Source organism: Passer montanus, unplaced genomic scaffold, assembly GCF_014805655.1.
Source record: "Passer montanus isolate IOZ18808 unplaced genomic scaffold, ASM1480565v1 scaffold32, whole genome shotgun sequence".
Lineage (NCBI taxonomy): Eukaryota > Metazoa > Chordata > Aves > Passeriformes > Passeridae > Passer > Passer montanus.
The window spans coordinates 8890098-8907793 of NW_024367930.1; the positions used below are offsets into that span (position 1 = coordinate 8890098).

General features: G+C 34.1%; 1 protein-coding gene across 4 annotated transcripts in view; it reads right to left on the reverse strand.

Moving 5' to 3' along the window:
• BBS9 (Bardet-Biedl syndrome 9) overlaps window positions 1–17696 on the reverse strand; it is a 287548-nt gene that overhangs the window by 221553 nt on the left and 48299 nt on the right. For all 4 annotated transcript variants that reach the window (XM_039715217.1, XM_039715218.1, XM_039715219.1 and 1 more), the window contains exons 10-15: window positions 12417–12598; window positions 9090–9166; window positions 6902–6955; window positions 4935–5037; window positions 3879–3983; window positions 1883–1897 (exon numbers count right to left, since the gene is read on the reverse strand). In XM_039715217.1, the coding sequence (XP_039571151.1) occupies window positions 1883–1897; window positions 3879–3983; window positions 4935–5037; window positions 6902–6955; window positions 9090–9166; window positions 12417–12598 (536 nt within the window). The remainder of the gene's footprint in view (window positions 1–1882; window positions 1898–3878; window positions 3984–4934; window positions 5038–6901; window positions 6956–9089; window positions 9167–12416; window positions 12599–17696) is intronic.

Genomic DNA, 17696 nt, shown 5'->3' on the forward strand with positions numbered 1-17696 from the left:
CTGCTGTCAGTCTGTCTCATCATAAACATAACTTTTCAATATTTCAGACAACGGTCCAATCAAAACTAAATCAAATATTATCAAGCTTTTGGAAGAGACTGGAGAGGTTTCTAGTAAATTAATACAAAACAACTACATATAAGGAAAACAAACCAAAATGCTGCAACAAAATTTATCACTACAGTGAAAACTTTCTGGGAAATATTTCAGAGTATTTCAGAATTTTAAATGGCAGTAAAGAAACAAAGTAGTAGCTACGTGTGGGAATCACAGTTTCCTCAACACATTGATGTTCTGTCTAGCAACACATCTCACTTCATTTAGAGTTGTGATACTTGGCATGATACACAATTTTAGTACTATAATGAAGAAAAGGGAAATAAAAAATCAGATTCTCCTCTAATCTGAAAACACAGATGATGTTTAATGTTATCTCATGAGGTACTAGTATTTAAAGACATACTATGCACTTACGTAATAAAACAGACACATGCCCTGTAGATACTATTTCATTTCCAAATTCCTCACTAATTAATTTAGTTATATTTGAAACATAACATTAATGTGCATGATAAAAAGTATTAAAACTCAGATGTCCCAATTTAGGATGCTAAATATTCAGAGAATTAATATTTGCTCCGGTATTGATGACCCTGATTTTAGGTAGTGCAGTGTACCCCATAGTAACCCAAAAAAGATTTTGTCACAGATAATTCTACAAAGTTTAGCATGCTCTACAATATTCTCTTCGGGATAAGGGTTTCATCTTGCTTTGATATTTCTTAAAACAAAAATCCAATCTTCATTTTTAGAATAGTATTCTTTCAAACTATGTACACTTGTTTTTATATAGTTTATTGATGATTAATTTTTTTAATTACTTTGTGTAGCAGAAACATGCCACAGGGTAACAGTTATTCTTGTCAAGAGCAATATCTTATTGAGGTATTTCAAGCATCTATTTCCTGTTCAACACCTCAAGGTCCATTAAAATATCCAGAAACCAGAAAAGGAGGGGAACCATAACAGTTACCTTCTTGCTTCTTTTTACTGCACATAGTAAGCTTGAAAGACTGTAAGTATTGAAAAATAAAACTCAAATATACGCATATTTGTTTAGAAAAACTGCAAAACTGGAAACTCCCTTTCAGTTGATCTCTAAATCTACGACAATCAACTTTTTACCTTCCCAAAACATGAAAGAATGTGTATTTAATATATTTATTTTTAAAGTACATAAAGTATCTTCCAGAAGCACTGTATATTTTCAACACATCTAGAACTACACTGCAAAACCATCCTTCTCTCTTTTTAGTCTGCATATACATAAGCTAATTTTCCAGTCTTTTTTTGTCTCTTAATTGTACCTTTTCCAAGAATTGTATCTACCACAATCCCAGCTAAGTTTTGTACTGCTGGTAGTCTCAGACAAAAAGTGGCCTTGCAGCCTTGAATACAATGTTTCCAATAGGAATTGGAATGAAGACATGTTGTGACATCATTCTCAGAGCTACTCAGTCCAAACAGCATAAATGCTTAATTGCTGTTTCAATTGCACCAAAGATACAATTTAGCTGCCTAGCTGCTAAACCTGGGGAAAAAAAGATATAAGAAAGTATAATTGTTTCCAATTTCCAATCTCAATCTACAACGAACTTAATACTTATGCAAAATTCCCGTGTTACAAATGAGAAAGTGCAATATGTTTCACCAAGAAATGTCCTTATGACCTCTGTTCTCTATATCCACAGCTTCATAGCATCAAACCAAAAATAGTAAGAACTTATAGAAACAATAGGCAAAATAACAGCTCCCTTTCAAATCTGTTTAATTCAGCATACGCTGCCACTCATAAAACTTTGCATTTTTTGCATTCACTCACCTTCAGGATTGAGCTCTGCCATATGAGTAGCAACAGGAAAAGAGGGGGAAAAAAACATAAGATATTACTCAAATTTTAAAAAAGAAAAAGGAAATATAACAGGGGTTTAAGAACTTAAGCCACATTTGTTAAGTAGACAATACATAAAGACATAATACTAGCCAAAAACCAAACATGAGATCACATTCATCAATAGAGCAACCCCATCCAAGTGACTGACTCATCAAGCTTCAGCTGTCTGAATCCCACAGAGATAGACTGAAGAGTGATTTGGCCACAAATATGGATAGCTTAAAAAAACTAAAGAGGAAACAGTCTCTGCTCAGATAAAATAAAGTCACAAAAACACTTAAACGTTTGTTTACTAGTGTATTACACTTAAGGATTTGACTGCCAAGTAACACCAGTATTTGTATGTAATTCCACAGAATTATCTAAAATTAATAATTTAAATAAATATCAAAAAATTAGCAGAACCTAGCCCTAACCCTAGTTATGTGCCTTTATTTAGAAGTCTTCAAAATTCAACCACCAAAGTTAAGTTTTTAAAATTTATTCTTCAGTTTCTATAATTCTGTTAGATGTCATGTCTGCTTGTTCTTTTTTTAATAGAATATAAACTATCAAACACATTCAAGATGCAAGATTTTCTTACTTCCCTAATGAAAAGGGTTGCAAAATCCAATTCAATATCTAAAATACAAATTTAAGCTTTATTAGCATTACCTGAAAGAAATAATACATTTATTTTCCAGTCTTAGGAAGCAAAATTACAGAAACAAGACCAGCAAAACAAAAAGCAAGCTTTCAAAATCAGAGGATCCACGACACTCACTAGTGTGTTACCTATTCAGTCATTCCAAAAACCTGTCTAAGGTCACATCACTAATTTGGACAGTTAGGAATGCACAGCATCTCACAAGGAATATGCAGTCAGAATCAAAGAACAGAGGGACTGAAGTTGTACAAGCTGTTCATGCAGGTTCCCAATTAAAAGGGAGGGCTTCCTTTTCTTTACAAACACCATTTCATTATTTTTATAGAAATAAACATTTCAGTCACCACGCAGCCAAGACTACCATCGTAAACACAATGTTTAAGTGTGAAGTGATACAAAGAAAATATTTACATAAAAGTGTCAATATAGGATAAGGTACTCAAGACCACTACCCTCTACAGAAGCTTTTAGTACACATGCACTTCTTTCATGCCCATCTACTCCATTTGTGCTGGCACAGCTCTGTCTTTGCACAGTGAACCAAATCAGCAAATCTGGCTGAGAAACAACTGGTGACTGTGTGACCACAACAGGGGAGGAGGTGCAGGAGCAAAGCCAAGCAGTAAGAAGTGAAGAACTGACAACTTAAACTGGTTTATGCAGCATTTAACATGGAAGCCCTGCCTAAATACAAGTTCTCAGTAGCCTGACACATTCACAAGGCTGTGTGTAGAACACAAAGCCAGTAAATCTTCAGTAATTGATAGCAGAATAAATTTACGTATTCTATCACTAGGACACTGTAGCATCATAAAATAATGAGTTAGCTTCTACTTCTTCTACTTCCACTCATTGGAATGAGTATGTTCATCTGTTAAAAAGGAAGTGAGGAATAATCACTCGCAATGCTTATTCAGATCTCATTCTCTGTGGGGGAAGCATTATTGGCACATTTCTTGGCAGACCAGAAGGGTGAATAGTCATAAAGATGTAATCAACTCCTCACTCCAAGAGGTGGAGCAGAACAGAAACAAATTGATAGGACAAGGGTGAGAAAGCTGGCACAGCTGTTTCCCAAGCCATAAGCTTCTGATTTTACCTCTGTAAGACCAATTACACAAATTGATGCAACATAAAATATTAACTAAAACTGATGACTAGATAAACATCATTTCACTGCCTTTAGTATATTTCAAAATAACATTTATAAGAAATACATAGGGGAAAAGGCCTCAAAAAAAAAAAAGGCACATCACTTTCAATTCTCCAGTGGCTTACCTGTTGGTATATTATATGAAACCATACAAGTTCCTTCTAGTTCTGGTGGAGAACAATTCTCCTTCAAAAAGACAGACAGGATCACAGTTTCAGATGAATCTGGTTCTAAAAATGACACAAAATTAAATCAAATAATAGGAGCATTCAAATGAAAGCAGCATATTTTCTAGCACTTTGAAAATTATTCTACTAAATTACAATTGTTTCCCTATTAGTTCACCTTTATCAAATCACTGTATAAATCACTGTACTGCCTTTTTTTAAAATCCTTAATTTGTAAAAGGCAAACTAGGGCCTCCAAGTATCTTGAAGCATAACCTATAAAACAATTCAGCACACTGAACATGGCAAATATAAAAAGAAATTAGATTTACACTGTAATTATGGTATTTTACAAAGCCATTTGCTCCTATCACTTGTTAAGAAAATATAAGAACTGCCCCTTCAAACGAGAGTAGCAGTCAGTAAAGCCCTCTTTCAACAGGGACTATTACTTCCCATTTCAGAGCAGAAATGGTCTGCAGTTCCAAGTGAAGCAGCAGGCACACTTGTCTGACCTTCAGCTCCATGTAGTCTTAAAGGCAATCCCACCTGCAGACTTACCAACAGAGCTGGAAAAAGCTAGGATCCCCAAACTGCTGATGCTACATTGGGAACAGATGGTAGACTGTCCCTCAGTTGACAAACTTGCTGCCCCTGTTTGTAGACCAAGACTGGCATGTCTACATAGACAGAAATGTCAGCAAAACAAAACAACCCAGCAGAAGTACAGAATAACTGGGGGGTTTTTCTCTCCATCATGAAACTGCCACCCTGTCTCTCTTCACCTGTCACACACCATACCACAACCAAGGAAACAGCTCCACTCTTTCCCACTTCATCTTCCTCCACCAAGCAGCGTTCAGAAGCTGTGGAGTGCAGGCAAGGCAAAATTGTAATTGCTTTAACCACCATATATCTGCAAAAATGCACTCACTGGAGGCTGGGCTATACCTTTTCAAACCTCAGAAAAAGTAAGAGAATAATACAACAGCTGATGGTACTGCCATCATTTACCTAAATCATTGAAGACAAACTGGTCACAGGTCACCGCTAATGGAGCTTGCACACACACGGCCAGGCTTGGCTTCTGTGCCGTCACTCTGCTCTGGATTGTTATCTAGATCAAGGGACATACATAAGTATTTAAAGGTAGCAACTAATTAATCTGTACAGCAGAAAAAAAATCCATAACCAACAGAAAGATATGAAAACATGCAAAGAACAATTCAGCAACAACACTTAAGGACTTAAAATTTCAACTTCAAAACAAGTATTTTCATTTTACAATTCTTATTCACTCACAGCTAATAATGATACACAGTAACATTCAAGATTACAAAAACCTAAGGGGATTTCTCACGTTCTTTGTAATTTTAAACCAACACAAACTAAAGTGAAAGTATTATTTGAGAGCTTAATACCCTGCAAGCATCAAGAGCATTCCTTCTAATGCAAACAAATATAAAACTTCACATATGTTAGGTGATTATAGTGAAAAAAAACAAGAAGAATAAAATCAAAGATAACCAAAGAAATTACTTCCTTTAACTGCAAACAGTAATGCATAGTCTTCTGAATAACTTCAACTTTTATTTGGGTTTTTTTTACCTCAAGCAAAATTAGAAAATCGATATATATAGGATACTCAGCACAACAACTCCAGATCATGAAAGCTCAGCTAAATATAGAGTGGCCCTTGCTTCTATTGTGCCCAGCTATTCCACTGCAAAACCTTTGGATATCAAAACAGTGTCCCTAACTCATATCTAAAATGAAAGTATAGTGGTGACTGAGCTCTGCGTGTGGTCTGCATAGATAGAGACCATATTTCTAATATTACCTATTTTGCATTGCTGGTCTACCAAGGAGCTCAGTACAGCCAGGTTAAATCAGTTTAGAATATAATTACTTATAAAATTACTCAAGGGTTAAGAAACTACTTTGACAACTCTAACTTAATTAACATCAACATTGATTTAGGTTTAACAATACACCAGTTATTGCAGAAAAAAGCTTCTAAAAAAAATTGAATTCATGGTAACGCCTACATTTACTATTATTGTTTCACTAAAAGGTACAAGATACATAAACAAGAAAAGAGAATGGGGAATTAAGTATGTCTTCTCATTAAAAAAGCTTATGAAATATATAAATACATAATTCATTTGAACTTCTTTGAGCAGACTTATCACTGACTTTATCAGAATAGTGGTTTTATCCTGTAACATTTTTAGCACTGAAAAATGCAGAGAAATATGTTGGACCAAGAACAAGTAAACCGCACTAGTCTGAGGGGATCTGGTTCAAACAGTTAAGTTACCCTCTGAATTTTTCACTCTAGACAGAAAGAGAACTTGCAAGGTCCTCAGAAATTAAAATCCATTAATATCATTACAAGATCATCCTAAAGTCAAAAATAAAAATCATGATCCTTTTTAGGCAGTACTGAGGAAAAACTACACTTGCACGCACATACATGTGCACACATAAACACACTTTCTTTATAATCAGTTACAGGCACCAGCTCCCATGAAGAACTGAAATTTTCAAATTATATTTTCCTACATTTTTTAGTTGCTGAAGTTATCAAAGTCTTTTTACAAAAGAAAGTCTATTTTTGTTTATTGACAACCAAAAAAGCAGCTAAAGATTATAAACGTCCCATTTGAGTAACCAAACATTTATTGTCATTGGAAAAAATAGCCTCATGACTTCCAAAACTACTGCATTCTATCCACATAATGTTTCTGTGATGGTTTACTGATAAGCCTATCAAAATTAAAACTGTAATCCCTTTCTGACTGTAGGAGAAGGCTTGCTAGAATGACACTGTGTCATACTAAGGAGAAAAAAAAAATAACTACGTATTGTATTTCAAACTTCACTCATTTTCATGTTCTAAGTGAAATACACAGAAAGTACCAGGTTTGTTATGATTTACCACCGTTTTCAAATGCTACTGTTTGAGTTAGGCACAGTACCTTTACTGTGACTGATGGCACTACCCCTGCTTTTACCTCACTGTCAATGGCTTGCTGTGAAGAAAAAGATGAAAACAGATGAAATTCAATGTTCCACATGAATAAGAAAACACAATAAAAGCAATATTACTTTCCTACCATCAACTTGGTAAACACAGAATTAACATTAAAGGACTTATCGTTCCTATGACAGATTAAAATACACAAAACACATTTCTGAGTTCCTTCTGAAAATGTGAAGTCTCTGTTTGAAATACCCTGCAAAAAGGACAGCAAAAGGTCATGAATGTAGTATATATAAGAAACTAATACACTCTGATGTATATATGAATATTGGAAGTTGTTTTGATTGGCACACTACTTTTCACTGTATATTTATTCAAATTCTGAAAATACCTTCTACTATTTAGTAGGAAAAGGTGACATCCAATCTGCCAATATATTATATACACAACATAGCATCTACTATAAAATCACCACACACTATTTTATAATCAGAAATATACCTGAAACTTCAAAAGAAAATTCCAGCAGGCACTTCAATTCTCCTGTTAATTTCTATCTCAATAGACAATTCCATCTACTTCAAAATTAATCTTGACCTTGTGGTCTATTTTAATTTTATGTTTATATTTTATTTTGAAACAGGTCAGACACTACAATTAAATAAAATGTTCCCATTTAAACTATTATAAAGAAACACTTCTTTCAGTCCTGTTATAATACCAAATTACTGATTTGAACTTATACCTTCTTGTTATAAAACAATAAATTAAAAACAGTATAAGGGCCACTTCTGCAAACTTCATAACAAGTCAGGAAGCTGATAGGCTCTCTGGGTTCCAGAAATAGGACTTTCATTGACACATTGTGCACCTTTCTCAGCTAAAAAAGACAGATACTTTCATGCAGGCTTGTCACACTCTCTGGTGACCAGTGGTTGATTCTGAAACAATAGCAGGGGTATAACGATATGGAACTTTATCATATTCAGCTTTCAGAAATTACCTGGATTTCCTGGATCAGAGGCCACACACAGGAGATGGTATTAAATAACAGAATGGCCCTCCACTTTGCTTATCTACACAATTTTAATACTCTATATCCTCTTTGCTTTTATCACACACATTGCAATTTCAATCTTTTCACAAGTGCAGAAGTAGCATCGGAAATCCTGTAGCTCCCAAGGTAACTGCAGAAGCCCTAAAATTGTTCCTACACTTGCTTATTGATCCTTCCCCACAAAGTATCTTATCAGATTTTTCCTTCCTAGGTAGCTACTGAAAGAACCCACAGAAAAGTCGACCACACAGGAAACTAAGATATATGGGCAGATAAAGATTCAAGGCTGTGGTTTGATTGATAGACTAACTTACTCACATATGAAACAGGCCAGTTGCATCTGCAAGGTTGAGCAAATGAGCACAGCAGCATTAGAGCACTCTGTGCACCTAACAATTCCAAGGGTTGTGAGCAGATTATTGCAGCTAGCCAAGACCTTGTCACACTTTTTTCCACAGACAGTGCTAGGACACTAGCACATATTATAAAGAGGTCCATTTATCAAAGAATAATATCCTTATGTATTTTTTAAACAGTAAGTAGCTGTGGAAAATCAGTTTTGCAAAAACTAGTGGCCAGAAATGGATAATTAAAGATGTTATAGTGCAACAAGTATGTTGTATGCACAAATACATTATGTACAAGCTCTCCCAATTCCCACTTTGACTAACTTTTGTAAACTACATATGTATACAACATGAATAAACTAATTAGGCCTCAACAACAAAGAATATTGAATGACAGCTTGTTGGAGAAAGATTATTTCTTACAATGCAGCTTGAGTGGTTTGAGTAGTCTGTGTTTGAAAGATCCAAGGGTCACACTTTGGTTCCCCCAACATTTACCACTGCTCACCACTACAAAGTTATTTCAGACCCTAAGTACTTGTTCACTTATGATTGTCCAGCCAAGAATCTAAAGGTCCCCAGACAAATATAAAGAAATAATTTTAATAATTCTAGTTAAACCTTTAATAAAAGTGGATGCTAATTGATGGAAAACTGTGGGACATGAAGCTCAGTCACACAAATGTAAATAGTAATCACTATGCATGATCAGTCATTATTTACTCATCTGAAATCAATGGGTTTTTTTGGAGTAATTTCCTTTTTATACAGGTACGTACAGATTCTTCATCCAAATCAGGTGAAACTTCTGCTGTGACAGTTACATCTCTCTGTTTTTCAGATTCAGGCAAAATATCTTAAAGAAAAAAAAAAGTAAAAGCAAATCAGTACTCCTTTAAGAAATATTCAGCTACATTCCTAAAAACAATACTATTTCAACAGCATCAAGTCTCAAAGTTAGATCTCTACACCTACTAGTGTAAATCAAAAAATAGCAACTTGTATGATTTTGGGAACTTCCAAAAAAGCTTCATAATTTCATTAGATTTCTACAGACAAGCTAAATCTGTATCTCATTCTGGCTTTCTAATTTCTGTATGGAAAAAGGATTTAGATGCATTCTATAACAAGATTTTACACCTAATATCCATGATCTTCAGAGACTGTAAGGTACTCTTAAACTTTTGTCTTCACATGCATATGCCAATACATGATGAATAACTACCTCCAAAACAACACCACACATCTCATGGCACTTTCATTTAAATAATTTGACAGCAAATATGTTAAACAAAGAAAGATTCTGTGTCTAACACTCTAATCTTCAGCAAATTCCTCTGCTTTAGGAGGTACATCCCAGTTTTATGTATAGACCATTACATGTGGCTTGATTAAAATAAGACATCAGATGATTTCTAGGACTATCAACATACAAGGCAAAGGAATGCTACAAACTCACTGAAATCCATAATAGAAAACCTTATGCCAATTCACGCATTAAAAAAGAAAAAAAAATTATACAAATTAAAGCCTTAAAAACCTTGAGGAATTACATAACCTCTTGAGAGTCCAGAAGTACAGCTCTAGGGTATTTGCATTTTTTCTGAAAATCATTTCTATTTTTTAACTTACTAAATGTATTGGAAAATGAAAAATCTGAACAGGGAATATATAGTTCCTAAAGTAATGAGGAAAGAGTTGATGTAAAGGGGCAATTAACATATTAATTGAATAACTGACAGCATGAGCACATTCAGAAAGCTGCAAGAATTTTAATACACACAGACTCCTGAAAATGACCTAGAATTAGTAGAGAGCACATTATCTCTTTCTAACAAGAGGGCCAAGGGAAAAGATTTTGATGAAGACAGAAAATAAGTATTCATTTTCTTGTGCTCAGAGAGAAATACCTCCTTTAACTACAAGAGAGAAAAGCAAAACCTAAACACACTTCTCTAATACCACCTAGAAAAGAAGTTTAGGCCCTGTTTCATATTGCTGCAATTGCAAAGAACTGGTCCTGCCAATTACACATAGCTCAGCACGGTCCATTCTTTTTCTATTCCTTCTTAACCATTTCTCTTCTGGTTGCTTCTTCAAGCTAATGATGTTGAAACCTCTGTCATACAGTCATTTTTCTATTAGAAGTATAACAGATTACAATGAAAGTTTACATATAAGTATCAGCTTTTTGTTACTATTAAAATGAGCCAAAACACATTTAATCACTTATGTCATCCAGACTGATGCAAGTAACATTAGATTTAAGTTAGTATAATGGTTAAGATTTTAAAATATTTCATCAGTTTATATGGTAAATCCTTATTCTTCAAAATGTATAAAACAGCTTAACTTCAACAGTTTAATGGTCAGCACTGAACAGAAATACAAGACATTTATGGAAATAACTACCCTAAGGTTTTTTTAATATGATGACCTAATTCTAAATACCTTCCACATTTGAAAGTCAAAATGAAACAAAGAAAAATTATTTCCTTATAAGGGGAGATATTTTCAAAACAACACAAGCTCTGAGTGCACAAGCATGAATTCAAAAGAAAAGAAAGTCAACAGGTCATTTTAAAGATTGTGCTTAGGAGTAACTTAACAGTAACCAAGGCTCACACTAAAGTTTTAAGAAAAAAAAAGCCAAAATAAAACAAAGCCAAAACATCCAAAATTGACAGGTATTCTTCACAAGTAAAATGTTTTGTTGTATAAAAATATTCTCGTACAAGTTTTACACTCAGTTAAAGGAAGTCAAACACAACATCATTAGGACATCTCTCCACAACAAAAAGACCATCCATAAAAACTCATCCGAAAACACCACCTTAGATTAGATTAGACAAATTAAGGAAGAAATAAAGAAAAAAGGAATGGTGAAAAAAATTAAAAATATTCATAACAAATTTATCATTCATGACAGTTATTACAAAATTTAAAAGAATGGCTACAGTTCCTTTCTCTCTCCTTCGAGTTTCCAGACATGTTGAAACTAACAAGCTGATGTTGATTCACTTCAAATTTGTTGATTTGTCCTTTCTGCCATGCTTTTCTTTCCTTTGGTTTCCTTTGGTTATAACAGACAGACAAAATTGTCAAATACCCAGAAGGATGGACTGTGGTAAAAATCAGTGGAATTTATCCACATCTGTATGCTTAAATAACACATTTCTGGATTCAGAAAATTAATATCTTGACATAAGTCTACCATGATAATGGCTGAAGTTACATGTAATTACAAAACAAATAAATATTTTTGTTGCAGAATCAAACTCATACCTGCAAATAAATAATTGTTATTTTCTAGGAATTTCAGCTGTGAGGTTTTTCTTTTTTTTTTACCTAGAAAAAAGGTGACTATTTCTTTAATGCATTTTAAGAACATGTTATCTATCATGAAGGAAAAAAAATTTAATTTGTTCTTTCTATTTGTTGAAGATTTATCCATAGCTTCCTGTAAAATCACATGCTTCCAATTCCCTGCACAAACCAGGCTGTTTAAAAACACATGAAGTTATGAAGACATAAACTTTGAGGCATCTATGTAGAAATTATGTGCCCTTACTTGAATAAATCAATGCAAGTTATTAGCAATGTATATAAATTTCCAGAATTTATCATCATTAGATATGCCATTCTGTTCTACAAATATGCTTTTGAATAGCCAAACAGAAAAGCTGCTTTTAAAAAGTCGTTCTTTGTTAATTTCATAACTTTAAAAGTAATTTGTATTAATAAACAGAATTTGGCAATACTTTTATTCTCTATGAAACCTAACTACATCAGACTCTTGAAATTCTTCAAGTTTTCTTGCCTTTGGGTAGTCCATGCACCATCAGTCTTTATTCTGAACCCTTGCACTATGAGAATTATCTGCAACCTGATGTAAATAACTTTAACCTTACAACAGCATTATGAAAATACAAAGAAAAAACCCTTTATCCAAGAGCTTTACCATTTAGGTTTTTTTTTCTTAAATGCTAAATTTTCTATAGAAATGTGACTATGGGTAAAGTCTGAAACTAAAATATTTTAAAGTGCTCAAAGGAAAGTCAGGTGGATAAAGGTATGTAAAAATATAGAAAAAGAAAGAAGTATACCTTGTGTTTTTGAGGCCTCCCTGATGATTTTCTGAAGCTCTTTCATTTCAGCATTCATTTCTTCATAGTTTATTTCCCTAGAATCAACCTTAGGAGCCTGGAAGAGTGAAGGATCAGTTCCAAGGTATGAACACTGAAGATGCCCATCATCACTCAGAGTAACTATAACACCCTTCAAGTCTCTGCACAAAAAAAATAAAGCTTACTAAGAAATTGGGAAGAATCACAGAAGCAATAACATTAATAATAATATTTATTCCTTAATTAAGACATCTTAATTAATATTACTCCCACTTAGTGCAATCATACTTAAGAATGGATTTGTCTTAGATGACTAAAGTGACCTCAGAATCTGTGAATCTGTACAATCAGGAGAGGTAATGGAAAGGATCAGAACAAACAAGCTGAATACACTGGACAGTTGTAACCTCTTTATTCATCTAAGTCTTTTGAAGTTGTAATATTTAGATTACTATGCAGAAAAAGGAATCTGGGGGAGGGGAAGGGGAAGGGAAAAGAGGGGTTAGAAGAAATCATGAACAGATGGAAGATGCTCACAAAGAAGACAGCTTTAGGGCTTTGATGGTATTAATAGCTCCCCTAACCAATTCTTTGGCTGCTATTGCAGCTACTGTGCTGGCTTCAAACCTGGGCTGGCTCTTCCCTGCAGTATCCATCTGAAAGGAAACCACACAGATCCAGAGCATTCCCCTTACACTCCACTGAATCAATACAAGTGAGTGTTTTATTAGCTACGCTATAGTCTCTTTTCTCTCAAGGGAAAAGTACCTCATTGCTTCTACAAAAATCTCACTGATTTTGCTTATCTGATCTGTATAATGCAAATGCAATATCCAGGAAAGTATTAAACAAACTATGAGACAATAGGGACTACTGCCAGCATTTTGCTTAATTTGAAGCTTACTCCTAACAGAAGCAAAACTGAACAGTAAGAACTAGGATAGAAATTAACAGCAAATGCTAGGAGCATAAACTTTCACTTTATTTTTTTAAATGCCTAATTTTAATTACACTAAAATCCTGTATTCACTTTCATAATCATGACGTTACACATTCATGCCAGTAATTTGCTCTTACTCAACCTTACAATACCCTATAGTAGATACTGCCTTTGCATTAAACATAATTGCCATAAAAAGCAAAGATAGATCAGACCTAATTCTTACATATAAAAAGTCTTTGGACAAGAAGGCCTAATTCACTATGACACTAATTAAACCCTTGTAAAATACTGAATTTATGTAAGCATTCAAGATATAATTAATACAGAATTAACAAAAATTCTTTTAACTTACATATACTGATATCTTTCAAAGGCTTCCTCTAGTACATCGAAAAGGCAGGTAGCTATGTAGAAGAAATAGAATTCTCTCTGGTTTCCTACATGGTCTTGTAGCATGGCTCCAGAACACACAGATAGAAAACCTCAATCCAAAATTTTCTATGGTAATCATAATTACAAAAGCCAACAGATGTCACAGATTAATTTTGATCACTGATGGCCCACTTGTGCTGTTCAAAATGTCTTTTTATAGCACACTAAGGCCACAATCCCAGTGGTGGTTCTACAGCTGCAATCAAACAATCTGGAAAACCTACATTGTAACTGAGATAATCTAAACTCTGTACAGTTAGAACTGCACACAGGAATGAAGACCCTACTGGGCACTATACAAGTAAGTAATTGCTGTAGGTAAGTTCAAGCTTTCTCTTTCTACAGAAAGCAATTTTTACTCAGTGAAAGAAATCAATCTCTTTGTTGAATTATGAATGTATGGAAACTTCTTGTGAGGGTTTTTTAGACGACAGGTACCTCCAGTCAGCCCTTAGCAGTTCCTGAGGCCGGAACATGCAAATGTGAACTGCTTTCTGGAACAGAACATACATAAAAGGGCTCAAACACAACATACCCCTTATCTACCATATAAGCTCATCTTAAACAGAAACAGTCTTTCCTTTTTTTGGGGACTACTGCTTACTACTACAGAAAAGCTTCCATCTACCACATGCAAAAAAGTTTTTTCAGCACACCCTACCAAAAGGTAACAGGAAGCTGTCTTTGTGAGCATCATAAGGCTGGAGATGCCAAGACTCATCCAACAAATACTTGAAGAAAAGCAAGTGGAAGATTCACTACTAATTTTCAACTTACATATCCAGTACCTGTGCTAGCAGCCATCCTGTGAATGTCATGACCTTTTTGCAACCAGTGAGCTTGGGGCTTGTATCCTAAAGGGACTTTCTAACAAAGTGTAAACTATCAGCAGGAACTGGAACTAAGCATGAGTCCTGGTTTCTCTCTCTCTACTTGAATATTTGTTGTTGATTTGTTGTTGGTTTCTTTGCTTAGGATTGGGTCTGTTGTTTTAACTACATGCAGAACAGCCCATCCTAATTTTCTTATGTCCAAAAAGCTTTGTACAACACAAACCTTTGCTTACAGAATTCTGGATGGCACATGAAACAAATACATTGGCACAAACCTGAGTTCTCTAATATGAGAAATGCTAGGAGACAGACTATTATGAATACTTGCACCACAACACAATCTTAGTAAGCATGCAAATAACATCCAATGTACAGGATTTTTTCAACACCTGCCAAATGTTTGCAAGCAGCTTTGCCATATTGGTCAGGGGTGCAGCAAAGTTTTTAAAACTGGGGCATTGTTGAGGCAGTGCATGCTACCAAATGCACTGTCCCACTCTTTGCTATCAAATTATAGCAAATAATGACTTTTTTTTTTTAAGGAGTGAGGGGGCACAGAAAGAGAAACAGCATCAGGAGCTTTTGCTACAGCTAGATAACTTCTGAAAACAAGACAATTTCTAGAATTGCAGCAACAGCTTTGGACAATCTTAAATTTTTTCCCAAAAGCATACATCTGTTAATCTAATAAGGAAAGATCCATGAGGAATCTGAATGTAAATCAAAAGGGCACAAAGAAATACTGCTAAAAAGTTAGCAATAAATCTTTGATGATATACTACTAAGGTATAATACATTCAAAAGTGGTTTGTAAATACAACCATTCCTATACACAATTAAGCTGGCAGTTATCTGCAGCTAATCTGTATAGCAAATGAGATCTATTTAAATTAATGAGGTGATTTACCTATGTAAATTATGCTTGGCTTCTGAGTCAGCATTACAGAATGCACATTCAGAAACTCCACCTTAAAATGAACTCATTTCAACCAGCTTTTCTGATAGTCATGACAACCTTGAAGTCTACAATATCTCAGAGACAAAAGCTTTAGTTTAAGAAAGCAGCATTACAAATTATAGTTTTCCTTTGCATCAGTTAGTGTTCCCCTGAGTCCCAAGAAGATTGTTCAACACGAAACATACTTAAGTATAAAAAAGCCTTTCTCAGTAATCTTTCCTTGTTAAAAGTGATTCATGAATCTGCACACCAATAGAAACAATAAGAAAAATATGGGTAAGCAGTTCCAATATATGTATTTTTATAATATATTTATTTCTCTGTTGGAATGTTTGTCAGCCAGTCAAAATTGCATTATTTTCTCAATCTTTTTTTAACAGTGGTTAAGACAGCAGGGGGAAGGGAAGCATATTTAACAGTTTTATAGAACTTTCCCCACAGCTACTGCTCTCACACAATATCCTTGCAAATACCATTACTTCATTTGGCACATTTTGCATACAATCTGGAATTTCAAGTACTTGTTAAATTTCTTTTATTGTAAGCTATGCTTTTTTTACTATGTATCACACAATAGTCAGAGTAATAGTAAATCTAAGGGGACATTTTAACAGTGAGGAACTCAAAGTATAAAACAAATTATTCTGATATCTAAAATAACTTTACAGTACAAAGCAGTTCCTACACACATACGGAAATAATTTGAAAAACCATCTTTTATTGGATTCTGGGTAATAATAATGGCATATGCTTTTTGCAGGTCTTCTCTTGCTAAACAAATTGCTCATAACATAGTTCTTGAGAAATCAAAATGCTTTGCATGTTTCCAGTTATATAATAGCAAACCGATCACTCAAACAATTGATTTAGAGGTTGGATCAGTAGTTCTGTTTTACTTGAACAACACATGCTAAGATTTGGACAAGTCTTAGGACAAGGTCTGGTTATTGACACCATTTGCAGCTTTAATTATTTATAATAGTTCATAAAATTTCTACTTCAATTTCAGAAGTGGACTTAATTGGTATTACTCAAACCAACCATTTTAGAAAACATGATTCTCTGCAATACTACTTTCTGTTCCTTATTGACTATGTAATATTTAAAAACTACTAAACTAGGAAACTAATTCTTGGAATTGTGCTCAAGCGTCTTGAGTCCATTTCTCTCCACATTTTATCACCCTTTGAGGTAATTATAGGCAAGAGCATACCCCCCATAGCACTTTTTCAGTGCTTTTGAAAACCTAAATTATTCTAAGTTCGCTACCATTTCAGTGTCATTTTAAGGTGTAACTACATGAAGTATTTGATAAAACAGTGAAGGAAGATCAGATCAGGAGCAACTAACTATAAGAATTTTCTAACATGAACTAATGGGAATAAAAGTAAAAAGCCCATCTAACTCTTATTAAATGCACACTCCAAAATCTCAAGTATCCCCACAGCTGAATATTCAAAGCACATCCAGTGTGACTCAATGCAAGCCACTACTGATACCTAACTGTCCTTGCACATCTGTAGAGCACCCTCAGCCTTCTTTAAAATGCTTTCCTCAGTAAAAAAATCTTGGTTCAACTTACATTAGAAGTAATACTCATATATGTAAGCCTTCCCCATTCTACTATTACACATGGAAACAGACAATCTAATTGCTCCCAAAAATTAAAATTCTTTTTAAACTATTTATATATTTAACATGCTTTGCATGCTCTGCAGAGGACACACAAACAAATAATGTAAATATAATGCTCAAATATAATTATTTAACAATATGTAATTATATTAAATAGCATAAAGTGGCTGCTCTACAGAAAAGACTTATTCATCTTTCCCATTTGTATGATACCTTAGAATGGCTGAACTTAACAGAATACCAGATACTAATCTAGTTTAAAAAATTATGAAATACATGGAAGAAGAAGAAGAAGAGGGAGATGAAGCATTATTTCATCTTGATAACCAATGAAAAAGCAGGTAAAAAAATAGAAGTTATGACTGTGCGAATCTATAAAATTAGATGGTTTTGGGAAAACTGCAAAAAGCAAGCCTCACAGACAGCAGAACTGTGATTAGAGCTAAGCAGTAGCCATA